The 27,960-nt window shown below is 45.5% G+C and overlaps 2 protein-coding genes across 3 annotated transcripts; both read right to left on the reverse strand.

The window, feature by feature from the left end:
- Positions 1-2,315: 2,315 nt before the first annotated feature.
- On the reverse strand, positions 2,316-12,855 carry vmn2r1 (vomeronasal 2, receptor 1). The gene is made up of 14 exons (XM_030337329.1): positions 12,325-12,855; positions 11,462-11,753; positions 10,921-11,163; positions 9,977-10,168; positions 9,298-9,423; positions 8,582-8,760; positions 6,881-7,001; positions 6,306-6,533; positions 5,907-6,030; positions 5,359-5,519; positions 4,802-4,997; positions 4,045-4,277; positions 3,627-3,826; positions 2,316-3,215 (listed from the first exon to the last, which is right to left on the reverse strand). The coding sequence occupies exons 1-14, from the start codon at positions 12,636-12,638 to the stop codon at positions 2,900-2,902; spliced, it is 2,925 nt and encodes a 974-aa protein (XP_030193189.1). The 5' UTR covers positions 12,639-12,855; the 3' UTR covers positions 2,316-2,899.
- A 746-nt stretch (positions 12,856-13,601) lies between these two features.
- gmps (guanine monophosphate synthase) lies at positions 13,602-27,728 on the reverse strand. 2 transcript variants are annotated; one of them, XM_030381210.1, is made up of 16 exons: positions 27,471-27,728; positions 25,954-26,126; positions 25,333-25,447; positions 24,775-24,872; positions 24,338-24,441; positions 23,987-24,180; positions 23,206-23,371; positions 22,334-22,485; positions 21,900-22,073; positions 21,561-21,666; positions 21,247-21,362; positions 20,912-21,037; positions 19,960-20,075; positions 19,687-19,817; positions 15,827-15,999; positions 13,602-15,596 (listed from the first exon to the last, which is right to left on the reverse strand). In XM_030381210.1, exons 1-16 carry the CDS (start codon positions 27,564-27,566, stop codon positions 15,495-15,497), a joined length of 2,142 nt encoding a protein of 713 aa, XP_030237070.1. In that variant the 5' UTR covers positions 27,567-27,728; the 3' UTR covers positions 13,602-15,494. The 2 variants fall into 2 exon arrangements, with proteins under 2 accessions (XP_030237070.1, XP_030237071.1); XM_030381211.1 differs by having other exon boundaries at positions 27,486-27,726.
- Positions 27,729-27,960: the final 232 nt, after the last annotated feature.

A 27,960-nucleotide genomic window follows, 5' to 3' on the forward strand; every position in this document is an offset into this window, starting at 1 on the left:
TTGCATTCCATGTATGTTTAAAAAAAATAAGTGTAACAGAGTAAAACATAGCACAAATATGTGTCAAATTCCCTCACCTCAGATCATTGAAATGGTCCTGATTAGGTTTAAGACTGATCTTCTTGTATAGCTTCCTTGGCTTTGTGTTTAAATCATGATAATTGATATTGCAATTGAGCCCTATTGATATGTGGGATACGAACAATGATGGGTAAGTGTCACACAGAGGGGTTTTATGGATTTACCATCAGAAAACCATGTGGTAGGAAGGCTGTGAGAGAGGGTAAGCTCTTGGTCCACAGATCTACATGGAATGCCCCCGCAAGCTATGCTCTGCACACACACACACACACACACACACACACACGCATACACACGCAAATTCTCATTGCACACAAGCGCATGCGCACACCCACACCCACACCCACACCCACACAATGATTAATCACACAGGCTCTGTAATCAGTTCAGTACACTGTGTGTCACCTGAGACCATTCATCTCAAGCAATTAAATGTGAATTAATCCCTCACATCTATTCATCAGGGGCTTGGCGTCAACTGCCTGCAGTGAACACAGCTTGCTCTGCCACTTTGGTGGGGCCGGCTGTTTGGTCAGAAATAAACAAATCACATTAGCTCCCTTGCTCATTTGAAAACTGTCATACACACTGGAGCCTTTATCAGTCAGAGGGAGATCAAGGAGAATAAATGAAAGAACAAATCATGAGGGCCTTTAGATGTATCATTTAGCTCAATTTGGCAAGCCGGATTTGCAGTTAAAAAGAAGGATTGTGGTTTGGTTCCATCCAGTGATGCAGGATGAATGGTTCACTCACTTACACACTCACTCACAGAAAAACACATAGACACACACAGACACACACAGACACACACACACACACACACACACACACACACACACACACACACACACACACACACACACACACACACACACATACACACACACACACACACACACACACACACACACACACACACACACACACACACACACACACACACACAATTCAAATATCAGTAAAAATCTAATAAGGCCTGTAATGTCGGCCAATTTGCATTCATAAGTCACCCTAGTTGACCCCAGTTAGCTCTATCCTCTGGCAGCCATAAGCTGACATTACAGAGCCATTCCTTCACAGCCCTGTCACCAGCAGAATGCAGCACACATTCACAGTCGGTGTCACTGTGTTTCTGCTGCTTTTTAAAAAGGTTTAATACTTCTTTACCCCATTTTAAATCACCTGTCGTCGTTAGTTCCAAACTCCCAAACCTCCACTTAAATTAAACTGTGACTTGGCCTTAAATGCAGATATTATACGAAGATAATGTCTACTGTCCACAGCTAGCCATCATTCATTGGGCTTGAACATCACAACGTCGCCTTGCACCGGAACTAGTGTTTTGTTGTTCATTGCCAATGATTTGTCCTTTAATACGTTGTTGTGTTTGAAACTGCGACACCGTTTCTCAAATGAGACAGTTTTCATTAGCCCATTAGCCCAATATTTACGTTGATTAATTCTTTATTGTACTATAACTTCTCTTTGAGTTCTCTCTTTATGGAGGAGCAGCGCCAACAAAAACTACCATGATGCTCTGATGAAGAGGCACATTTGGCACTTATTTTTGCTTGCTTTGATTACGAGACCCCCATAAATTGCTATCCCATTACTTTTTTTTACTTTCAAATTGTAAGTGAAAAATGTGTTAGATAGATTATGAATATTGCAAAGATTTTCAAATGCAAGACCAACTAGAATCTCTAAAGCTAAATATGTCTTTGTGGTCTATAAATATTTTTAGAGATCTAAAAATGTGGTTGAATTTCGACGTAACGTCCATTGAATAGGTCTTGCACATCAGAATGCATTTGGTGACACTCTCTGGGATGCCTTGAGAGACTTGCAGTAAAGTAAACTAGTACATCAACATAAATATACCTTAACAGCTTAATCAAATCTTTGTTTTGACGTCTTGCATAAAGAAACGCAGTGGCAGTTGCAAACAGAATAATCTTTTCACATAATGACAAATTATTTCGCAATTAATTAATTACTACAAACCAAGGCAGAGAGCTCTTGACGTGGTCATCATAGCGTAATAACGCGGTGGGACGTCAGATTCACCTTCACTTCGCATGACTTCAAACATGGGGGTAAAGTTTAACATCCCGAACAAGCTTCTGAACACATACCCATGACCCATGTCTCAGCTGGGCTACTTTTATCCAGTGTTTTTCATAACAAGCTCGATACTTAAAAAGTGCAATTGATGAACGAAAACCATGTGCCTCAATGTAGGAGATGGACTTTATTGCAAAGACATTTCGTTTTGGGAGGTACTTCGATTAAACGCCATGTCATCACACCTGCTGAACTTTATAAATAACGATGCACAATAAAAACGTTGGAAAATATCAGGGGATTAGGGAGCCCCCTAGTGGGAGTCATGCATCATAACCTATTCCACGAATCCAAATTCAACTCTTCCACCACCACGGACCGAAAAACCACAGCAGCAGTAGAATGCATCAATAACAATCAACAATCAACAATCAGCAATCAACAGTCAATATGTTAGGAAAGGACTTATCAAGCATCACAACAATAGCATTTAAGACAAATTCAACATGAAGCACAAGGCCTGCATTATATGGCGAATCAAAGGTATGTGAGCGTTATTGTGGACGCGTCAAAAGTCCCCCTGAGATTGACAAGCCATATTTATGTTTATTCTGCAAAATGTGAATCTTTCGCTCTGCCTGTACAATGCAACACCTACACATTATTGTAGTAGATCTTTAACTTTTGGCCTTTGTTAAAAAAGTGACTCAATAAACGTTGATTGTAGGCTACCGTGTAGACATTGGGCTAATCAATCGATGACAGTGGAGGCGGTGGTGGCGTTGAGGCTTGTGCCGGACGATGCCAGGGACGCAGAGGTGCCGGTGGACCCTTCGCGGGGTTTAGGGCGAGGCTTCATCAGCTCCTCGGTGTTGCTCTCCGGTTTGACAAGCAGGACGTAGCACTTGGGCAGGAAGATGCAGGCCAGCAGGCCGAAGCTCGAGGCCAGGATGGCGAAGATCTGAACGGCCACCATGAACTTGCCGCGTGTGCTGAGGTACGCCGGTATGAAGGAGATCCACACGATGAAGAACACCAGCATGCCGAAGGTCACGCACTTGGCCTCGCTGCAATTGAAGATCAATTCACGTGGTTAATACACGTCACATCTTTAATACATATCTCGTTCATTACTACGCATGTCGGTTTGTACCTAAATGTTTTCGGGCATACAGGATTTAAATGAAACACAAAAAGACGAATAGATTGAAATAGTATGAAAGCTGGAGAGTAAATCCTAGGATGGCATGATATTCAATGTGCTTCTTTGCAGCTTGTAAGTAGTTTAACAATTTAAAAGGTAACAAAAAACGGATTAAATGTTAGGTCCCAAAAAAAGGCCCAAATTGAGCTAATAATCTCAAATCGATTTTCGCTCCAATCACAGGCAAGCCAAGCCACATTCACAGCGTTGCATGCTAGAAGAGCTAAACGACCTACATCGCTAAAGACCAGACACACACGCTGCGCCGGCTGACCTGAAGTGATCCTCCAACTTGCGAGCCATGAAGGCGAAGATGAAGGCCACCAGTGCCAGAAGCATGTCGTAGCCAAAGATGCAGCAGATGAACACTATCGAGCCCACGTCACACTCCAGGATGATCTTCACGTTCTGGGCCGCCGTGTTCTTCACCGGGTGGGGGGGCAGGATGATCAGCCAGACCGTGCACGCCGCCGCCTGGACACAGGAAGGAGGAGGACGCGCTTGGTAACTTTAAAGTTTTCTCAATAATAACACTAAAACACACAGTATACCAGGGCCAAGCGAGAGACGACTACATATTAATATAAATTAAAATAAAAAATTCCAAATGATTACACTATCAATAATACTAATAGTGTATTAAATGTCTCATGTTACCATTGCCAAAAGGGTGAAGTCATTGTAAATAACACCTGTATCAGGGTTGCCACGGCAGCCATCAGCCTCTGGTGGCCAAACGTGAGGACGTCCACTTCTGGGCCGCTAGGGGCGGGGACTTCAGTGGTTGCGTTGGTAGCGATGACATCAGGACTGTCGCTGTTGGCTGCGGCCTCAGCTGCGGCCTTGGCAGCCTTGGCGGCGGCTTTGGCCCTCTCGCGGATCGCCTTGAGGAACCGCGCCCGGAGCATCAGCACCACAGACTTCCCTGTAAACAACAACAATAACAGCATATTGAAACATGGTTGAAGACATGTGATCAGGGCTTTGTATGTGATACTGTTACTTGATGATGTATAGTCTCACGAATCAGACTTTAGATTGACATCTAAAGTCTGATGGCACACCAGGGATTCTGGGTGAAAGGGGCGTTTCATATTTGTTTCGACCAATCATGTTGCTGGAAGCAGGTGTCAAGCTCTAGATTGGCTTTTTAGAGCATGCATAAACTATTAAACAATCAAAATAGTCCGTAAAGGTTTCAAATCAACAGCACGTAGACTGGCCACTGTAAAAAAATACACTTTCTAGAGTAACCTTCCCCTTCTAAAGGATACCCTTCTATAATTTATTCAGATTTTAAATATGGAAAGGTCAGCATCTACATTCCTTGTCAAAGTCCGAGAAAGACACACAGGACTGTCATGGAAAAATGAATCTGAATAAATGTCCAATCAGTCATTCTGTTGGGTCTAATGATCCCAATCAAACCAGACCCAGACCCGACCGTACCCATGAGGGAGGCCAGGCAGAGAGCGAAGCCCAGGGCCAGGGCCACCTGGCTGGTCATGCAGCTCCAGGGCGCGGGCTCTCCAAGGTAGACGATGGAGCAGAGGAAGGTGACCACCAGGGAGAACAGCAGGCTGAAGCTCAGCAGGGGGTCGTTGGCCTTCACCAGCGGGGTGCCCAGGTTGAGGAGGAACACCACCTGGATGACCCCGCAAGGACACACACCAACAATTAGAAGATAGCCTTTCTTTTAGTGGCAATTAGTTTGTCATTGTTCAATCTGTACGCCGCTACAGATTCATTAGACAAAAGGAATAGTTGTTCAGGGGAAATCGGATGTCAAACATAATATTATCAAATGGTGATCATAATTATCTAGAAATAAGGACACATCGTCCCCATGATCATGTCGTAATAACACAACATAAGTCCCAATCTGTTTGTGTTTTTAATCATACACCATGCTAAAACAGAAATAGAATTCCGCTGTAATGCTTGAAAGCAATCAGGGTTGGACATGAAGCACTGCAGGCTGTATGCATGGACCCCCGGTTGCCCACCATCACACCGATGGTGATAAGGGCCCCGAAGGCAGAGATGACGATCAGGGTGATGCCCAGCGGTTCCCCGAAAGCCAGGAACTCGATGATCTTGGGGATGCAGAGGTCACGGACCTCGTTGGACCAGTAGTCCTCGCCACACTGGATACATTCACGGGCATCTGTCCACAGAGCCGGACAGCATGGGTTAGCCAAGTCAATCCAGCCGTTTGTTGCATAGAATGTGTGGGTTTAACGGTAAACATGGCGCCTTTTTGTGTTTATAAGAGATTTTGGGAAGGTAAACTTTGTTGATGAGCGTAAAAAAGCTTCTAGCAAAGTTCCACTCAATGCTTTGTGTGGAGGACCAGTGTGCCATGGCGAGGCGTTTCAGCTTTAAATGGTCTTATCTTCACACGGCAGATTGAAATTCTTACTTAGAATTTAAATTTGCGCGAGTAGTAACGATACCAAGTCCTAATGCCAACCACCAGGAATTAAATTCTACCCATGAAGCTAAGAGCATAGAAAGCTAGAGCATCTGGCCGTGGCACTACGCTACATCTCACTGGTGATGTTGCTGATCTCTCCGTCGGCGCAGGGGATGCAGTCGAAGCAGCAGACGGGCTCTCCTTGCCGGATCCCCTTCCTGGTCCCTGGGGCACAGTTCTCACTGCACACAGACCTGGGGGGCTGGAGCGCCACACACACTGGATCAGAACCCCCCCTGACACTGACACAAACACTATGGGAACCATACAGACAGACACACCAGTGCGACGGCCCCATAGAGTCACGTGGGCAAATCAACATAAGGTGTGATAGAAAAAACTAGAATTTTCATAACCAAACACATACACACCCACACACACTAGATACACACATCTGTCTTCAAACCAATCACACACATGATACAAACCAACACGTCGGACATCAAATACATCCTTGTGCCACTCCAGTAATCCTACTTCAAATTGTCCATTGTTCCACACAATGGAGGAGTTCCATATCTCCATCTTGGCGGTTGAGGGATCCTTCCCGGTGTAGTTGCCAACGTGGACGTAGGACAACTCGCCATCGTCATTGAACTGCCAGTTGATGATGTCATAGTATCCGGCCACCTCCCCCTGGTCAAAGTAGATCTCCTCTGCAGTGTGAGGCACTGTGAAATTCACGTTCTTCAGGTAGTACATCAACTGGGGGGGAAGAAGGGTCGGACCAAAAATATACAGATCAGAAATCAGTTTGTTTGGCAACAGTTATAGTGCAGTTGGGCATGGTTTTTTCTGTCTCACGAAAGCCTGAGATTTAGAAGACTTATTATTCTGTTTTCCAGCCACTTCTCGCAAAGAAATAAATTGAGGAGGTAGTATATATCTTTTAAGGTTTCTAGAATCAGCTTCAAATAGACCTGGAAGGTGACATGGATTATACCAACACACAGAAAATTCCTCAAGGAGAACGAAGATGCTTTAATTAAGTACAGTGTCTTTGGACGGCAACACAAGCATAGACAGATGAACAACACAACGCACACCCATACCTGCCACGGCTCAAAGGCACTGATGTCAGCACAGCTGTTTTTGTTGAAGGGCCCCTGTCCAACCACACAGTGCTCCAAGTTGTGTAAGGCGTTGGCCACGGCATACACTGCCTTGTACACACTGGGGACATGGACATAAACCATGGGTTCACTTAATATGCCACTGATGGACAATATGCAATTTACACCTGCAGTGTTTGCAAATTTTCTACAGCAGCTGTTTGCTCTATGACAAAATATATCAAGTAGAAAGGTTCTCAAAAAATAAAACAATCCCATCTGCGAATCCATTCATTCAGGGTATTTTTGTTCATGTTTTATTCTAGTCTACTCCACTACTCCAAAAATATCCCATGATGCATTATTATGTTTTTGCGGGGTGGGACATAATAATGCATCATGGAATGGGAAAAATTGGTTATGCCAAGCAGTGGCGCAACTGCCTACTTTCTGGGGGGTATGCAGACACATAGCAGGCGCCCCCCCCAACCTTTGATCTGGGCACAAATTTGACCTAAAACACACTCTGATATCGAATCAAAAAATTCATTTTGAGTGCACCAGGACAGATATCCGGTGTTTTTTTAGAGGCAGCCTTTCGAAGATGCTCTGCCAGTGTAACATCATACCGTGCTATAAGAGATCAAGGATGCCCAGAAAATGTCCATTTCTAGGATGTCCTAACTGTGCATTTTGTCCCCATCAGTGGCAGGTTTCTTTCTGCAAGGAAGAGTATGCAGTCGATCACTCTAGTCAACAGGCTCTCTGCAATTCGCTATTTTAGCTAGGCATAAGCGGGATGCCAATTCTTTCCACATCAGATAAGCATTTATGTGGTAACCACTTGTTTCATGGTGCTTCAGTATCTTTGAAAGACACTGCTAGTTATTATACCCCACCACAAGGCGCGTGTCAGCAACTCTAGCTTCACCAAAAAGCTTACAAGCAAAACAATAGACTCTGTTAGAACTGTTGGAGTACAGTCAGTAACCAATAGGGGTGGGAAAAATAATCGATTCTTTGATGCATCGCAATACTGTGTAGAACGATTCAGTCTCGATTCAGATACGATAATAATCTTTATTTATTTTTTTGGATTATTAATTTATCAATTTTTGGATTATTAACAGAGTTATAAAGTATCAACTTTATAACTCCGTTTTTACTGGTTATATTGACATAAAACAAAGACTTGCATAGAGATTGAAGTAAAACAAAATAACCACAAACAAGTTCCGACAAGTTCCTATCTTTTTCTTCCCCACACGGCGCCCACTGAAGCGCCATAGGGGAGGGAGGCGAAGGAGCGGGGGGGCGCCTTATCAGTGACGTCCCTCTGTTATTGATCATCGCGATATTCCATCGCTTTGGCGCCCCCTCTGGTGCGGCGCCCCTATGCGCCGCATATAGTGCATACCCACTTTTTGCGCCACTGATGCCAAGTCTGGCATTGAGAAACGCTGTGGCAGTTTCAAACGCATCTATTTCTACCCATGATGACAAATAACTCCAAGCATTAATTACTAAAGATCAAAAAAATAAAATGCTCCTATGCTTCCAAGATGGAGGCGGTCATTGTAATTCGGCGTCATGGTGCACAAGCCACATTATGCAGATGTATTAGTAATAGCAGTGCTCTGGTGACGGCAGGGTCCGCGTCTCGGTGTGAACAGTGTTAGCAGTGTGAATTCCACCACTGACTTGTAGGTGATGCGTAGCTGCGAGACGTCCGTGTACGTGTTGTGGAGCTGCAGCAGGCCCTCCTTCCCGTTGCACAGGCCCTCGGGCACCGCCCTCGCACCCCTGCTCAGGCTCCCATTGGCGGAGCTCAATCTGGCCTGCCTCATAGCCTTGGCATAGTCCAGTGTGCAGTTAAATGCCTGCAGAGGACAAGTGAGCGCAACACACAATGACACGTTTTACTGCCTTTTTTTATTACCTCAAGGCCCCAGTGCCCGCTTAAGTATTCAGTGTCTGAGATACGGCGCCCCTATCAAACACTTTAAAGCATAGCATATTGTCACTGATCGATGAAAAGCTCTTCAACCTCATTCTGGGAGAGAAAGGGGCGCTAAGAACATAGAGGCACAAACACACCCGCCGCGCGCGCACACACACAAACAAACACACTCACCACAGACACTCGCGTACACGCAATAAGAACACGGTTACTATGGACCACATATATTGCCACTCTGTCCAAGCAAAGGCTTAATAAAAACAGGGAACACCGATAAGCAAGTTTATATGCTTGGCGGATGCCTCATCGTCTATCATCTCTAGGCTAGAGAATGAAAATAAAACAAGGGGGACATCTAGTGGTAAAATAAGGGAAAGCATTTAGTAAATAGGACATGGGATGGGGCTATAGCAAAATCCCTGACAGTAACTGGCAAAACGGTAATGGTTGAGCTCACCGTTTCCCAGAATTCTTCAGTCAGAGTGTTGTCATATGGGTCCAGCCTCAGTAGATAATCCTGAAGGCCAGGGATTTCGGCGCGCCTCACACCAAAACCAAGCGTACCACCCAGCACGGAACTGATCTGGAGACACACACACAAACACACACACACACACACACACACACACACACACACACACACACACACACACACACACACACACACACACACACACACACACACACACACACAGTAAACAGACACATAGACGCACAGACACATACAGATACACACATACACACACGACACATAAACACAGGCACCCGCACATACACATTTCAGGATTATCAATCCTCATAGTCCATATTATATACATATTATAAAATAAGTTCCATGCAAACTGGCCTTTATTCTTTGTCTGTGTTCCTGTCTCTTTACCATTCTGATTGTCTGCCTGTGTGTATTTTTGTCTGTCTGCATGTCTGTCTGTCAAGGTGTCTGTGTGTCTGAATTTGCCCTTCCTGTCTCTGCCAGCCTGCTTGTCTATCTAGCTCACTGTATATCCTCATAACTGCAGGTCAGTCAGTCAGTCAGTCAGTCAGTCAGTCAGTCAGTCAGTCAGTCAGTCAGTCAGCCAGTCAGTGTGTCTGTCTGCCTGTCCAGCGGTCTATTCTATCTCTGAGGCGGCGCTGACCCCAGGCTGGTTGATGAGGGCGGAGGTGACCCAGGCCTCGCTGGCGATCCAGGTGCGGTTGGTGACGTTGTTGCGGACCAGCTCGGCGATGAGGGGGTTGAGGTTCACGTCGGAGGCGAACACCACGATGATCTTGGCCGTGGAGTCCACCACCGTGTCCACCACACGCGCAATGTCCTCCGGGGAGGCCACCTGGAGGGGGGAGGGGGAGAGATGGGGGAGAGAGAGAGCGTGACGGGGGGAGAAGGATTGGGGAGAGGGGAGAAGAGAGAGATACGGAAGAAGAAAGAGAGACAGAGAGAGATTGAAGTAGAGGGAGAGATGGTGGGAAGAGAGATCAGAGAATGGATAGAGATGGGAGTAGAGAGACAGTGATGGGAGGAGAGGAGAGAGAGGAGAGGAGAGAGAAATGAGGGGCTGGCGAGAGGTTGTGATAAGAGAGAGATGGAAGTAGAGAGAGAGTAATGGAAGAAGAGAGATAGATGGGAGTAGAGCGTGAGAGGGGAGGAGAGAGATAAAATGGAGGAAAAACGGAGAGGAGAGATAGGAGAAGAGAGAGAGAGATGGAAGCAGAGAGATAGAAATAGAGAGATGGGAGAGATGGGGGCAAAGAGATGGGAGAGACAGGAGAAGAGAGAGGACAGATGGGAAAGTGAAAGAGTGAGAAAGATGGTAGAAGAAAGAGATTGGAGAGGGAAAGAGATAGAAGAGAAGTTAAGCAGGTAAGAAACTTAGTATGACAGTCAGACAGACAGACCGACATGTAGACAGGTAGACCAAAACAGCAACAAACATAGACAAACAGGGAAACAACAAACAGACAGAGAAAGAAAAACAGATAGACAGGTAGACTGACAGACAGGCTCCTACCGCAGTGCGGGTAGTAATGACAGACAGACAGACTCATAGGGAGCGTAGAGGGAACAGACATACAGACAGCTTACCGTGGGGAGTGTCTCGGAGAAGGAGATGCAGACCCCAGCCTCCTCCACCTGCTCCTTGAACTCCTTGATGCCGTACTTGCCGTAGTCGTCGTCGGCGGCGATGGTGCCCACCCAGGTCCAGCCGAAGTGCAGCACCAGCTTGGCCATGGCCTTGGACTGGTGCTGGTCGTTGGGGATGGTCCGCAGGAAGGTGGGGAACTGGAACTTACTCTGCAGGGCCGAACAGGACGAGAAGTAGCTGACCTGGGTGACGGGCAGGGGGGATAGGAGAGGATAGGAGGGGAAGGAAGGGGAGAGGATGGGAGAGAAGGGGAGAGGAGAGGGGGAATGGGGAGGGATGAGGCGGGGGGGGGGGGGGGGGGGAAGGATGGAGGAAAGAGTTGAGAATAGAAGAAGAGAGGAGGGCAGAGGGAGAAGATCACAGTCAATGGTGGTGGTATGGACAAGCAGCAAATCAACAGAGATGGCACATTGATAATAACATCCTCAGCCAACACACCTAAATCCCACTACAGTAAAGTAGTTCACACGTCCACCGTACCTGTGGGAAGTGATAGAGGCCTAGGATCCTGGCTGTGGCGATGGACAGATCGGACCCTCCGGCCCCCACCAGAGCAGCTAGGGGGGCCCCGGAGCCACAGCGGTAGTTGGGGACGGCCACATCCTGGCCCGTGAGGTAGGTGAGGGTGCCTTCCACCGCCTTGGAGATGGTGAAGCAGGAGTCGTAGATGACGTAGCCCAGGTCAGTGTTGGGGAGCAGGTCTTTTCTCGCGTTGATCTCCTGGATGGCGAACAACATGGTCTGGGTCCAGCGGAACGTGCGGAAGTTGAACCTGAGAGAGAGGGGGTCAAAGGTCAACATCAGTTATTGATTATTTCTTTTTCTGGTGATACCTCCCTAATCGTGATCAAAGGATGACCTTACCAAACTGGATGGTTGTGTTAGGTCTCTTGAAATAATATGTTTGTTTTTACTGTATGCAGTATGACAGCCCTCAAAAAGATTAATGTTGAGCCATGGTAATGCACCAAATTGTAAAGCCTTGTTAATATTGGGGTTATACAAGTACAAGAGGATATAACTGGAAGAGATGTTGTTCTTTGGATGTTGTTTCATGAACTGGTTCCCAGGAGTGTTATAGAGATGTGTGTGCGGGTCCCAATGGCACGAAGAGGTGCAGGTCTACAAAATATGTAAAAGGATAACGCATTGGAAAAATGTAAGACTCTGTATCAATATTAGCTGCTCATTAATGTGTTAAAGTAGAACATTTAACAGATGGCTGGTTCTGAACTCATAATACGTACGCCTACCACCTGCTTGGTTTGTAGTCTTCTTTCATGCTTGACGTTAAGTTATAGGTTGATTTGTTCTGAATCAGAAGATGTGTCTACAAAGCTTACCCTTCACATCCTGAGGACACTGGCAGCGTGGAGGTGTTGCGGGTGCCTGAAACGATGCGTTGGTGAACGGAAAACATCCCACCAACCGTCACCTTCTTCTTCACATCCTTGTAACTGTTCAGGTTGAACTTGGCCTTCAACTTGCACGTGGACTCCGTCGACACGGACCCGTACGCCTGTAAAAACGCACATAGTCCAAGCAGAAAGCGGTGTAATTCCATGCTGGTGAGGTGAGTGAGGGGAATCAAGTCTCTGGCTGCAGCAGACAGTAAATGATGAGTGTACGTGTGGCAGGTGTCTCCCTTTATTCCCATGGGGAAGACGTTGCACAAGGCAGCATGAAAACACAATCAGCAAGAAAAAATAAGAGGACCCATTATATACTGTATATAGTGTCTGTCAGTTCTGTCTGTTTGTCTGTATATATCTACAGTATCTGTCTATTAATGTATCCTACTGCATCTGTATGTCTGTCTATCAATCTATCTGTCTATGTCTATCGGTCTTTGTGTGTCTCTATCCATCCCTCATTCAAACTGACATGCAATGTTAGTGTCAGTCAGGCTATGTCTGTCTGTCATTCAAATGGATCCCGAACAGTGGGAATAACGGCTGATGGATTTATTGATGACAAAAAATCCATGTGTGGAGACGGCTGAGAACGGCGCAGGCCTACTGCATGGACAAACCGCTCCAGGCCGTGGGCAGGAGAGTTAATTGGCAGCGACGTGTGGCAACATGTGTTCGCTTCACACAGGAATGATCACGGGACGCTGATTAAGCTTGGATAGTGTTCCACTGTTTCTATACGGCGCGTGGTCCCCCGGGATCATGCTGGTGTACCGCCAATTGACTGAACGAGTCTGTTCTTGTCTCATTGTCCGAGGGGACGCGGGTACCATGGGACCGTGATCTTCGCGGTTGTGTAGGGGGATGGTGTGACAGACATATGGAATAGTCATACCGAAAACAATTAACACAGATTAATATTGGCGCATGCATATTTTTAATCTATACATTTGATGCATTACAGGTCTACAGCGCCATGAAATGATCACGTATATTGGGCCAAATAATAAAATATGGTATTAGAATGATTTGCTTTGCATGTCCCTGCTAAGATAGAGTAGTTGGAACACACCGAGTGATCTTTATAGACCTTTTGGCAAGATATCAATTAGATCCTGCAGACATGATCGGCATGACAATTATGATAAGGGTTGGCCAAGGGTTTCAGCCTGCAGTGAAGATCATGTTAACACAGTGGAATTGCTATAGAGATTTCAACATGGACTTCTTTATTAAAGCTCAGTTTGTCATTATACAAATGCCATTTTAGTTGAAACTGCATGCGGTGACTTGGATTGAGGCACGTTACTAATGAAAATGAGCATTGAACATCTTTCAAAAAACAAAAATAAAAATAAAGTAACATCCAACATAGATTTGCATAACTTAACCTTGTCAATATTGCAATAAAATCCAACTACAAAATTAAATGTCCTTATACCACGTTGGTGTTGTGTTAAGGAGACATATGTATCATAAAATACACACGTATAAAAAGGCAAAAGCCGTAGAAACATTTTTGTTTGCCATTTGCCGACAAGTTAAGGGAGTCTAATGTCGCATTGTGGGAATTGTTGCCACTTAAAAAATGGAAAATGAGCAGGTGGTCGACAAAGAGTGAACACAACTGTGAGGCGGCAGACTTGAACCACATTGTGAGGGGTCTCCAATGGTTACATCGTGAGCTAAATAAACTCTAAAACTCAGTTAAACCTGAGTGCTTTATTCCATGAGGACTAAGTGACGGGCGACACTACACCTGACTACATTTTTTTTTGTTTTTTTTAAACTTTTTTTTAACTGTGACAAGAGATATCCATGTGTTTTGTGGTGGTCAAGTCGGGGAGTCTGTGACATGGGGTACCGTGAGTTCTACGTTGGACAGACAATAGGGGACAGGAACCACTGAGCTCTTTTCATATGGGGTCATAAAGCGCCAAGGCTTCGGAGATAAAAAGGGTGTGCAAAAGGTTGCCCGTGTACAACAATAAGTGGGCGGCCAAATAACAAGTTTTGACAGAATTTCATACAACCTTTAGAAACTCTGCAGTTATAAATTTTTTTAAGCATTACTTCTTGGTTAGTCCTCGCCATTTTGTTATTCTTAAAAAGCGTACATATTGCCGGGTGAGCAAAACAACTCAATAGTCTCAATTTCGGAAACAAACACCAATGCCAGGGCAGTACAGAAAACAAAACCAAAAAAGGGGAGAGCATGAGAACAAACAAAACAGGCACAAATAAAAGGTCAGCCAACATTTTGGCCTCCTGCACAGTAATATATTTGCATTTTAAAGACCTATCTTCAGGTTGACTGTTGTCCATGTTGGGTAAAGCAACAATCAATTTTTAATGATCTACTGATGGTGAATTGGATCGGCAAAGCCTAGAACGGTAACAGCTTATTTTACATTTGGCAAATGGAAAAGGAAAGAAAAGTAAGTTGGTCACAATTGTTCTCATCTTAAGACAGGCATGTATGGCCTCTGACAGCACAGTATACAGGTGGAAAGTAAGAACTCCAACACAAACAAAAGCAAATAGTTAAATGGAGACAACGCAAACAAAAAGCAGTGAATGACATTTAAACTATTAATTTGCCGCTTTTACTCTTTATTCATTTTTGTCAGGATTTAATTTTAACATCTGAATAATTCAATTGGTGGGACGCCGTGACACCCTTGAACTTTTGATCTTCAACTGCATTTAGCAGGCAACCGCCGAACTAGAGAGCAGCGATTATTTTCCCCGTGAGAGGAAATGCACTGTCGCACGAATATCCCCCGAAAGTTGTGTATTGTCAATAAAATATCAACATCCGCCATTATTACATCACAGGCCGTCACCGTAGAGAATATCAAGATGGAGGGAAGGCAAGAGTAGTAGTAGCGCCTTTGCTCGTGCGCTGGTCACAGTACCGCCTGCCTTCCATGGGAATGTTCTAGAGGGAAGGAGGGAGGACTGGAGTCCGGAGAGAGTAAAGGGAAACCAAAAGAGACAGAGAGAGGCAAGCTGTTCACCAGCCCTCACTGGCTGCGTGTGTGTGGTGTGGGGTTGGGTGTGTGCGTGTGTGTGCGCGTGTGTGTGTGTTCATGCTGGTTCTACTCCCACTCCGTGGTGCCGGGGGGCTTGGAGGTCAGGTCGAACATGACCCTGGAGATGCCGGGGATCTTCTTGATCTCGTTCACCATCTTCAGCACCACCTGAACGAAAAGGGGGGGGGACGCACAACAAAACTATTGACTATACGGAACAGAATGAAACCATGGCAAACAAGTATCCCTAATAATGACCTATTCCCAATTTTGGGGGAAATCCGTTTAGCAGCAATCGCCAGCCTTGAAGGAATCCTGGGAGTCCTGCATCAACGGGCTGCCGTTTCTTTTTCACCGGTAGCCGCAGCGGCCAACAGTACGTCCATCGAGGGGCTTACCTCTTCGGGGATTTGGTTGCCGGGCGTAGCGGGGATCCCTGTCATGAAGTCGCTGGTGATGAAGGTGCGGATGACCACGGAGCGTCGGCAGGACGGCTGCTTCTGCAGGGCGTCGCGGTCGAAGTGCAGCGGGGTGAGGATGATCGGCATCTGGCTGATCTTACTGGAGTAGCCTGCGGGGGAACGCAACAAAAACAACAGCTGTGTGTTCAGATGGCGCACGATATGGATGGGAGTAGAACAGGGCATCGAGTGTGCATCTCTAGCGACCTCTGGTGGTCAATATATTATTTCAATTTATTTTGTTTAAAAGTGCCATGACATTCTATTTTATGGATGCTTTAATATAGTTATTAGTGGGTCACTAACACAGTATTCAAAGACGTTCCCGAAATTCAGCCGTGGTGCAGAGTTACAGCCACTCCGAGCCAGTCGCACATTGAGCTTTCCCCAAATGCGCTGTTTTGGTGTCTGTAGCTTTAATGCAAATGAGGAGGAGGGAGGCGGGTCAAGGAGGAGGGTGGGGGTGTGGCCCTGAGCAGCTTGCAGACACGGTACCATGCGCTCTGTTTACAGTGGATGTATCGCAATGGTGAGACGAGCCTATAGCCGTGTTCTGTAAATATTCTAGAACACACAGGAGTCCTGGAGCTCTATATCCAAGTAATATCATATAGCCTACATAGATATTGATATCATATATATATATATATTATCACGGCCAAAAGCTGTGTGAGCCGAAATTATGAATCTCAAACTAGGGCTGCAACTAACGATTATTTGAATAATCGATTAATCTGTCGATTATTTTTTCGATTAATCGATGAATCGGATAAAAAAAACGGAACATTACTTCAAATTCACAGTGCAGACTGAAGTGTAAAAACACCAGGTTATTGCGCCAACGTCCCAAAACTATTAAAAGTAATATTAAATAATAAAACAATTAAAAAAACATAACACAAAAAAAACATACAATGTATGATATATGATAAATTGATACAACGGGGGACCTAAATCCAGCGATCTGATTGGTTCCCAACTGTTGTATAATGACCGTATACATAACTGCTATGACGCTCGATCATTTTGTGAAAGTATCACTCTGCGCCTTGAAGTGGAAACCGTTACAACCGTTCTCTCGGAGGGACGCTAAAGTGTGTTGCATAGCGACCGTCGTGCATTTTGAAGGCAGCCAGGAGGGACTACTTTTTGGTAGTCTTTAATAAAACGGCTACTTTGACTTTCTTGGTTTCTTTTTAAATGTAGTGTGTCTATGACTTTCGTTTCGCCATAACAGTAACCGTTGTATAAAAGCAATAGATCACTTCAGTCAGTGGCATGTGCTCATTATACCACTGTGAAGGGGGTCGCCGGCCCTCCGCTGCGCGTCGGGGCCGGACAACGCCCCTTAACAGTGGTATAATGAGCACATACCACAGCCTGGCGTGATCTATTGCTTAAGTATATAAGGGATGTCCATGGTTAACCGGTCAAACCTATTGATACCATTTTCGAGACTCCTTGAAATAGAACTTGTAATATTGCTTTAATTGCTGATAAGATGATGATAGTTCAAGATAGGACATTAAACAGGTCATAATTCTATCTTTACTATCTATTTTATATTACTGGGAAAACAAGTTTTCACCAAAATCTCAATTATTATTTATTTTTTTCTGTTGCATTTGAACGCATCAATCATATTACTGAGCCGACCTGAACACATCACATTTGACACTTTTTTTAAGCTAACTAGCTCTATATCCTGCCGATTTTAACATGGATTTAAAAACTGCATTACTGTTTTTAACTGACGGGACTTTCTACACCGTCCGGTTGTGTGATTACTACCGCTGCTTTGAATGAGTGTTGATGCACGCGTTGCCGACTCCGAGCCCGTCTGCACAACGTCTGCAGCAGCAGCAGCTGACAGTTTTCGGTTGGACTATACTGAGTTGAAGGAGTTTTTTTAACCCAAAGACAGTGAACACTTCTATGTAGGCCTACAGTCCAGTGTTAAGATACGACCAAAATACAAGCTGTGGTCGCTCACACTAAAGCTCGCTGTGGGCGTCCATGAACCATGAACCAACCTGTCGGCGGCTGGCTGTAAACAGTGCTGCGCCTACGAGTAACTTATTAATCGCGCGACACAACGAATCGACGACCAAATTCGTTGCCAACGCATTTAGTAATCGAATTTTATCGATTTTATCGATTCGTTGTTGCAGCCCTATCTCAAACGGCCGCGTTGGCTTCTCCGACGTTCCTGGTTTTTCCACGTCAATGTGTAGTAGACTGAACCGCGACGAGGAGAAAGGGATTGTTGCCGGACAGCGCTTAGGCACCTCCGCCTCCTGCAGCGCCGAGGCGGTGGTCCCTCGGCAGCGGGAAGCGGGGCTCAAGCGGGAGTCATTCGCCGTCAACAATCCCTTTCTCCTCCATGTCGTGGTTCATGTTCTTGAGGGAGTCAAAGCCAAAGTTCCTTTGCCCCAATTCATTCTCAACCATGGCTGAGATAACCGCCACTACGAGTCTCGTTGTAGAAATGCGCCGACGTGTTATGCGCCATAACACCAAAAGCAGAACGGTTATCCAAATAACAAGGAAGTGTACAACACTTGCGTTACAGTCCTGGAGCTCTATATCTAAATAATATCATAATACATAGATATCTATATCATATAATACATATTATCATGGCCAAAAGCTGTGTGCGCCTCCAGACGAGATTATGAAATCACAAACGACTTTGTCGTGTTCTGCGACGTCTCTGGTTCTTCCACATCAATCTGAAGTAGACTGAACCGCGCGCTGCCGGCTTCCCGCTGCCGGGCGGTGGTGCTTCGCGGCCGTGGTGCCTCGCGGCAACCGGCAGCATGTCGCAGTTCATGTACTTCAGGGAGTCAAAGCCAAAGTTCCTTTCCCCCAATTCCTTCTCAACCATGGCTGAGATAACCCCCACTACAGTCTCGCTGTGGAAATACAAGAGACGTCAAAGAACCGACAAGAAACACTTGCGTTACAGTGTACACACACACACACACACACACACACACACACACACCCCCCCCCCCCTCCCCCCCCTCATTGGCGGGCCAAGTCTCTGGGCGGGCCAGGCAGAGTAAGGGGAGGAGCTTACTGCAGTGTGACAACATAGGAAACCACATTTGAAATCAGCGTGCTTGAGCCTCCGTTTTTTCCAACGGCGAGTAGAACACCCAGTGCTGGTTTTACACCGAACGCAAGTTTTCGCCACTTGGGGACCATAGGCAGGCTAGGGGAACTCATATACATGTTAGAAAACCTCATAAAGTGAGATTTTCATGCTATGGCACCTTTTAACAGTTAAGACGATTGTGTAAAGAGGTAAAAGGTTCTAATCCAAGAGATCCAACAATTATTCATATTTATTTATGCTTATAACTCAGGACCTGCAAAAGGCCTTATAACCAAGTTATACCATGGCATCGCATCGCTGAATACGGACACGCAAGACTATGTGAAAAATAACTTACATTTAAATAACTGAAGATGTGTGGCTGTATGCATTGGAAACCCAGTCATCTTCCCCCAACTCCCTGACCTGGAGAGACTTATGCCTGTAAACCGTGATCCGCCTTTTTATCACTCGCAGCAATCTAAACAAACTGGAACTCCGCTATGTTGCTGGAGGGGATGCGACTTGGAAAATAAAGTCAATACCAGGGTTGACCAGTAAGCCCACAGCTACATAATGCTTAGTTTTTCAAATAGTCAGAAAACGTGATCTTCATGATGCTATGCTGACACTTGTGACCATGGCTCGTCTAGTCACAAACTACATTTGGCTTCTTGGTTCAAACCCACAAACTTACCAGACTCTCTAAGGATAGAGTGGGCCACAAAGTCGGCCTGTCTGAGCGTGCTCAGAACGCCGGTGGTCAGGAAGGTCGGAGTGATGTCCGTCAGGGGCTCCTTCACGTGGGTTCCAAACACATAGACCACTCTGAGGAGGGGGGGAGGGGGGGCACGCAGATGTAGTAATGAGACTTAATCAGTTGCTAATTGCAGACGAGACGCTGCTTGTTTTTGTTTAAAGGCAGCATTATTGAAGTCAGCAGGGTTGTGCGTGTGGGTGCCTGGCTCACCTATTGATGTTGTGGCACATGCGAGGGATGAGTCTGGACAGGAACATGAGGGACTCCCACTCTGGGTCCTCTTTACTGGTGATTCCACACACGTAGCTGTAGGATCGGCCGTCACCCTATGTACAGGAGGACAGGGCAGTTTTTAATAACATTTTGCCCCCAAAATAATAACGACTTTGAATACATTTACTAGCAAAGGCTTTAAAACCTTTTTATAAAAAAAAAATATATATGGTGATTTAGCGGAAATAAAGGATGTTTTCTCCCCTTACTGCTACATAGACTTATCCAAGAATGGAATAAGACAACTGAAATACCATGCACGTCATACAATCAACCCCATCATCAATGTCCAAGCCAGTAAAAGTCCCTTGAGTAAGTCTCCCGTCTGCCCACGGGTCTGAGGTAAATTTAGAACCACGGTTACAAACAGGAAGTCACTGTCTGTGTCACCCCCTCCAACATCGGGTTCCATTGACCGGCTGTTGAGCAGCCAACGTTTCACAATATTATACTCGTTTTCCATGATGACCGCAGTAGTAAGTCAAACCTAAACTCAAACCCCTTGGAGGGAGAGTACATGAAAAGCTATTCTTAGACCTATCTGGAAGCGTCAGCAGTGTCCGAGGTTGGGAAAACAGACGTTGAGACGTTGCGAAAACAGAGGAAAAACAAAGAAATGGAATGAGTGGAGTCTTCTGTTTATCAATGAGGGAGTGGCACGTGGTTTACCACTAAGCTATGGTCACGGTGCAGTAGGAGAGAAACCTTCAACGCAAGGAAAAGCACAAGTTTCCCCATCTACATTCCTAAAAAAAAAAAACACAACCAACCTCCTCAGGTTGTGAGCAAACATTTGCTCAAAGCACACACACAGTTTATAGACTTCAGTAATGTTAAACAGACAAAAAAAAAAAAAAAGAACATTAAAACTAAGCTTTGCTGGTGGTACCTGGACACCGACGGTTTTGATGGGCAGCAGGAAGGCACTGAGTGAATTAAGGCTGGTGATCTGCATTAGCCTGTCCTCCTCCTCGTCCGATATGCATGACTTGACTCTCTGGAGTAAGGTGTGGGGCTGCAGAGAGGGAGATCCCCACACAGTTGGAAACATACGTCTACAATACACAAAAATGCTCAGAAGCTAGGGTTTAAACATAAGTGGTATGAAATAATAGTCTCATATTATTATATTGTTGCATTATCTTATAAAAAGGTTTCTGGTTTCTCAAAAAAATGCATTAGACCATCAGAGATGAACACGTACAGTGACGCACGGATCCCCACCTTTTTAACACTGGCAGAGAAATCTGTGATGATTTTGAGGATGTTGTTGGTCTCGGCAAAGTCCTTGCATATGTATGGCTCATCTGCACAGATCACTCTGATTGCTAGACCTGGCCCTGTATGGGGAAAAAGGGTGGGGATCGTCAGAAGGAAAAGTGAGCCGTTGGGAGCATCATTGGCTGACAAGATACAGAACACAGAAATGAAAGAACAATTCAGGGAATCAGAAGCAGATAGTGGCATGAGCTAGCCATGGTTTGATCTGCACTAGGGAAGTCCAAACCAGCAGTTTGCTCGCATGCTGGCGAACATACCAGGGAACGGGTGTCGACACACAATCTCTTCTGGCAAACCCAGCTCTCTTCCCAGAGCTCGGACCTCATCTTTGTGGAAGTCTTTCAGTGGCTCGATTACTTTCCCCTAAAGAAAGACAGAAGGATCAGAAGCAACATTCCGACAGTGAGAAATAACAGGAGCAGTTCAACTAAACACATGCATGGAAGATAAGTGTATTATGGTACATCTTGTTGCCTTTCATAGACAACAGTAAAATAAAACAAGTACCAGTATCAGGCTGTCAAGATTGTCCACAACAATGGCAGCTGTATATACCAGGACACCTGCGATGGAAACAAGTGTGTACGTGTGTCTACCTCATCTCGGAGCTTGCGGATGAGCTCAGTGTCGTTGTGGTGCGTCTTGATGAGCTCCGCCTTGCCGCTGGCCAGCTGGGAGGCGCTCTCGATCAGGTCGGGCCTCAGGGTGCCCTGGGCCAGGAAGACCTCCTCGGGTTTTAGGTTCATCTCCCCAATCACCTCGTTGGCTACCTGCAGGCACACACGACAAATTAGGGGTGGTAAAAATGATTCTGTACAGATGAGTGCTAATTTTCGGATACACTCATCCAAACATCCAAAACACACACCAAGGCAAACCTAAGACAAAAAGGGAATTTGAAGATTGGAGATCGATTCCTACATGAATACATTTATTCCCCCCACCTGCTGCAGGGCACTCGAAATATAGTGGAATGTCACAAAAAGGGACATTTGATTATATTGAGGCACTACATTTGTATCGGGCCTACCTTGACGAAGGTGTCTCCGATGATCTTTCTCTTCTCCTCTGGGTTGGTGGTCATGTTCAGGGTCTTGCTGATGCGCTTGCGCGGCGTGCGGTCCTCGTCCGAGATGGGCAGGGTCGTCGTCCCGTTGTAGAAGGTGTGCGCCGCGTTCACAACTGGAGAAAAAAAAAAAAAAGAGGTAAATGTATTGGTCTCAAGAAGAAGCGGCGTAGCTTAAGGCGAATACAAATACAAGAGCTATGGTTGAACTTGAGTAGAGAGTTTGTAACGGACAACTGTGGATCACACGGTTACGAGTCGACATCCCTTGCTTGAGGTCTACCATAGGTTTATTAGTATATTGTGCCAATCCAGCCATCACTATTCATCATGCCACTTATTTCAGCATAAACATATCCATCCACAAAAAGAGTACGACCATTTATTTTTCATCGTCTTAAAATGGTTTAGGTGCATCCGCGGTCAGTCTTCAGCCACCCACTGCAGCCTCTCACTGGAGAGTGGTAGGAAGCGGAGATGGTAGTGTAGGTAGAGCAGGAAGTACTCAAATAAAATCCTTGACACCTTCTGGTGTCCTTGAACATGACAAGTGTGACGGCCCTTGAATAGTGGCTTGTCACCTTTCGTGCTGAAAACCACCATCTAACTCATGAGTAATGCGTTTTTGTGTGGGTGACCATGAGGGATCACCTGTAACAGTGATCGGAGTGTCCAAATAACCTTGGGTTAGAGACACACACACACACACACACACACACACACACACACACACACACACACACACACACACACACACACACACACACACACACACACACACACACACACACACACACACACACACACACACACACACACACACACACACAGTTTACCTTGGAGCTTGATGCCCAGCTTAGTCAGGGCCTCCTCCACGCTCTGGCTCTCCCTCTTTCTCATGAAGCCGTTGTCTATGTGCACCGCGATCACCTGGTCCGGGTTCAGGGCCTTGTTGAGGAGGGCCGTGCACACCGTGGAGTCCACACCGCCGCTCACCAGCACCTTCAGCGACACACATGAAACACAAGAGCCCTCCGCCATTAGCCAGGGGACAGCACATGAGTCCCACGATCAGGGAAATGGGTGATATACATCAACTAGGAAGGAACTAGATCCAATGCATTACGGCATGACGTTTATCATTGTTTTCATACAAACACATTAAAAAGAACTATTAGACTATTGACCATTTATTTTCCACATTGTTGTTTAAGCAGGCTTAAAAAAATAGCGTATAATACTGCCAATCCTTTTGAATGGTGTGGTTGGTACCATTAGGAAGTGCATGTGCATTGTCACATGAATGCAAAACATGGCGGGAAACTAAATACAATGAGCGTCAAGAGAAGAATCTCACTGTCAAGAAATTAAACATAGGCTTTGAGGGAATCCTTCTAGTGTGTCTCTAATCTAGCTTTCCTATATTGGGCTCTCCTGAGAAGAAACCCAGTTTGCAGGCACACAGAGAGGAGGCCCCCTCCTTTCAGCTGGAAAAACAAGTCCGGTCTGACTTTAATAGCCTCCATGTAATTCCAGCCACCAACACAAGTGACGCGTTTACCTAGGGAAAATGTTGCATTACCAAGTCATTTTACACCAGCCACACAAGGCCCTTACCAGAACTTTGGACTTCTGGACTTTCTCTATGATTTGATCGATGCAGGACTGCTGGCGGTTTTGGACAGTGAAGTTAGTGGTGCAACCGGCGATCTCAAACAGGAAGTTGTGCAGCATGGCCGTTCCGTGCTCCGTGAGGTCTACTTCGGGATGAAACTGGGTGCCGTAAAGCTTCTTCTGCTCATTGGCAATACCTAGCAGACGGAAAATAAACAGACGGACCTGCATATTACAACTTTGCCCATTTCAACAGATCCTTAGATACTGTACACGGTAATAATTCTACGTCTCACACACACACACACACACACACTTTTTAGGTTGGATGCGTGAGAACCTAAATCCACTTACCGGCAATGATGTTCCCTGACTCGGCTACCGTCTTGAAGCCTTCAGCCACCTTGTCCACACTGTCTCCATGCGTCAGCAGCACCAGCTCCTCCTTCTGTAGGCCTCTGGTAGAGAGACATCAGACCCTTGTTATTCTCTAGGTTTAGTGATCATCATCCCAGGATGCTGGAATAAACAGTGTATATATATATATATATATATATATATATATATATATATATATATGATCAGTATTGAGTATTCAACAAAGCCGTGTAATGCTACCATAACATTTAGGTGAGACTCTAGTGAGCTAGTTGTTGCACCTTTCCCCTCTTCTGTTAGCGCTGGAAGTACGCTCCAAAAAAACACAAGAGCTCGAGCTCCGTGCTTGTTCAAATTAACTGAAGTAATACATTGTGGCGAATGTGGACACATCCATGAGGAAATGACAGTACCTGAAAAGAGAGCAGGTGTTGTCCAGATTGACTTTGAAAACCCCATCCTCTCGCACACTCTTCCTGTGCACTGTGCCACCACACACTTTGTTCATCATCTGGAAACACACAAGAGGCCATGCTTCAACACAGAAAAGAAGAAACCCTGTTCTTCCGGCAGCAGATCAAATTTGTTACACAGGGTCCCATCCATTTCAGTAAAAATATCCCGATGCTCAAAAATCCTTCCGCTTAGCCATAGTGGCTCATAAAATGAATCGTTTGTAGACCTTATTGTTAGTTAACTTTTGGTCCGTAATAAAATACATTTACAATCATGAGTACTACAAGTAATATCATAGTATAATAGTCTTTGCGCTTTACTATAAAAACAACTTCTTATCCAGCAGTCACCAAAACAGGTCGGGCATGTACTTGGTTATCTTAGCTGTTGCGCTTTGTATGTGAATATGCACCTACGCGATTGTCTGGTTGTACACTAGTGGATAAACAGAAAAATATAACAAGTGTAGCTTGTTTCACTGGAATTGGTGTGCACTTGTGAGTTTTTCTGATTACCTGCATTCCATAGCAGATTCCTAGGACAGGCTTTCCGATGGTGAAAATGGCCGGGTCGAACCAGGGTGCGTCTTCTGCGTACACAGAGGCGGGGCCTCCCGAGATGATGATCGCCCTGCAAAGGTGGAGGGTAGTGGGAGGGTCAGGGGTTATGTACATCTACTCATATTCAAACCAAAGCAGAGGACTTGATCATGTGGAGCACAGGGAAATTAGTTTTAGCTTTGCCTATAACTCTACTGACTGAGCAGGAGAGAATGAATGAAGTTGTTCCTTTTGTTGTGGGTACAAATTATCAACAGGGAGATGATCGCATTCCATGGTCCTATGACAGACTCTTCTGAATGGGATCATGGATTTGTTACATAAGTGGATTGGCAGAGGAAAGGTCTGAATAAGAACATGCCAATTCAATCCATGTACCATACAATGGACAAGATTACATTTGCTTTGCATCATTTAAAATTTCCTGCATGATGAAAATAGTTAGTTACTTGGTTTGAATATCAATTCAATCACACCTCCAGTCTAAAATGTATGAAAATCATATTTCCTGATTAAAAAAGCAACAAGATATTTATAGTCCCCTTCAACACACACACACACACACACAGTTCTCACCTGAACCCTTGTTCTTTGATGTGAAATGCGGGGGTCTCAAGCGGCAGGATCTCTGACCGCACACACATTTCTCGCACCCTTCTGTCAATAACCTTCCCATACTGGGCTCCTGCATCCAGGATAACCACAGCCCCCTCACACGACCCATTTTGTTCAGCGCTGCCGATATCCAGCTGAGGAAATACAAACCCAACAGTTAATGAAAGCCATATACAGTACATAGAAAGCAATTAACATATCAAACAGACATATGTAACAAATCTTGTTTGGGTTAAGGCAAAATTGTTTAAAGTGGTATGTTGGTTGAGGGTTTCTTTAGAGTAGTTGAGAACATGGTCAATGCATTACAGTTAATCATCGACAATAAAACTATTATCTTGAGTCAAAGCAACAATAAAAAGTAAGTCTAGACATGTGACCTCCGGTAGTGACTTAAAGGGAAGTGTGATGCATCCACTCAAACCAACAGACCATGCTCCAATAGCATGATACAAATTAAGAGCCTACCTAACCTATACAGAGTGATCGGACTTGATTATGGCAGTTCAGCATCTGCAGGGATTTGCCCAGTAGGTAAAACAATAATTTAAAAAAACATCAGAAAACTGGAAATCCACTAGAATAAATATTATTTGTAAACGTTAGAAGCAAGCAGTACACAGCCCACGTGTTTTACTGAACACACAAGTTACTCTCTGGAGCACCCGAAAAACGGCTTACATTATGAATTAGGCAACCTCTGAATCGTGGTCTGATCCAAACGATAGAATAAGATCACGCATATTGTGGCATGATAAGGAAATAGCTCCTTCCAATGTAAACTTCACAGACGTAGCCAGACTGCCAGCAGAAGGGTCTAATCCCTTGTCAGAACGGCAGTGATACACCGGGGCTAGCTCCGTTAGCCACCACTATGTGACAGAAGACACCCCGGTGGTCACGGACCACGCAAAACGGCTCAACAGAAGCTTAATGTGAATCGTCCCGCTGAACACTGTGTTCTTTAAACTGCAACACTGGGTTAACTTGAATGTTTGATTCGCTTTCGGAACCATTGTCACTTAGCGGGCTGCGGGTGGATGTACAACACAGTGGTGGTGAGCGTTAGCCAGCTAGCTGTTCCACAATCAGCTGGCTAAATTAGCACAGCCATGCTAAACCCACGCGGTAACGAGAGACCGCGGCTCCGCCGACCCGACGGGACGGCCAGCCACTCTGGTAGGACATACACAAGGGTTTATTTGTGGGCCAGACCCGGGCCACAGTCTGTAAAGCCGACACGTAGAGCAACACGTCCTCGGCGGGATGTTGCTGCAACAGGCATGGATGTACTCCCGGGCAATGCTGCATGCTCTGCAACTTTCCCCCGGATACACACACAGGCCATAATGAGCTGGGGACTCCACCAGCACCGAGTCCTCTTAACGTCAGTCCACCGACTACCGTTACAGTCCACACCTAGACCAACGGGGGCCCCCACTGTCCGTCCCCGGAATCATTTTGGTAAGCCGTAGTACCGTCAAGTCACTGACCTTGCTATCTCCGTTGCACTGAGCCATGGATGACGGTTGTGTTATGGAATGAGCTCTCCCCCCTAGTGTCCCTGATCTCATGCGCAGCTCCGAGAGAGAGAGAGAGAGAGAGAGTAAGAGAGAGAGAGAGAGAGAGAGAGAGAGAGAGAGAGAGAGAGCTAGCCACTGAGTCAGCGCGCCGACTACCGTCTCGACGTGAGATTTGACCGCGCTGCGAACACACCGTGAATCCCACTGATGATGAGTTTACTTTAATGTTGCGGAAAGTTGGCATATGTATGACTTTGATGGGAGGAGCAAAGGCTAATACTATAATGAGAAAGGCTGCCTACGGGGCCTGAAAGGAACATCCCATAACTGTATCATTTCAAAAGATTCCTGTTTTCTTCTGGACCGTAGTTGTGTTTTGTGTTATCTGGCTTTTCACAGACAATTCCCTATCAGGCAGGTTTATAATTAAAGATGTCTAATCATA

The sequence above is a fragment of the Gadus morhua genome, chromosome 16 (genome assembly GCF_902167405.1).
Source record: "Gadus morhua chromosome 16, gadMor3.0, whole genome shotgun sequence".
Taxonomy (NCBI): Eukaryota; Metazoa; Chordata; class Actinopteri; order Gadiformes; family Gadidae; genus Gadus; species Gadus morhua.

Bases quoted from the DNA above. Each gene is read 5' to 3' on its own strand.
- gmps (XM_030381210.1), bottom strand. From the start codon at position 27,566: ATGAGATCAGGGACACTAGGGGGGAGAGCTCATTCCATAACACAACCG. The intron at 22,074-22,333 runs GTAGGCCCGATA...GTGTGCCTGCAG, and splicing joins TCGGAGACACCTTCGTCAAG to GTAGCCAACGAGGTGATTGG. The intron at 15,597-15,826 runs GTAAGCCCCTCG...CTTTTCGTTCAG, and splicing joins GCAACCAAATCCCCGAAGAG to GTGGTGCTGAAGATGGTGAA.
- vmn2r1 (XM_030337329.1), bottom strand. From the start codon at position 12,638: ATGGGAATAAAGGGAGACACCTGCCACACGTACACTCATCATTTACTG. The intron at 5,520-5,906 runs GTGAGATGTAGC...CTCTGTGGACAG, and splicing joins AGAGATCAGCAACATCACCA to ATGCCCGTGAATGTATCCAG. The intron at 3,827-4,044 runs GTGTTATTTACA...TCCTGTGTCCAG, and splicing joins CCGTGGCAACCCTGATACAG to GCGGCGGCGTGCACGGTCTG.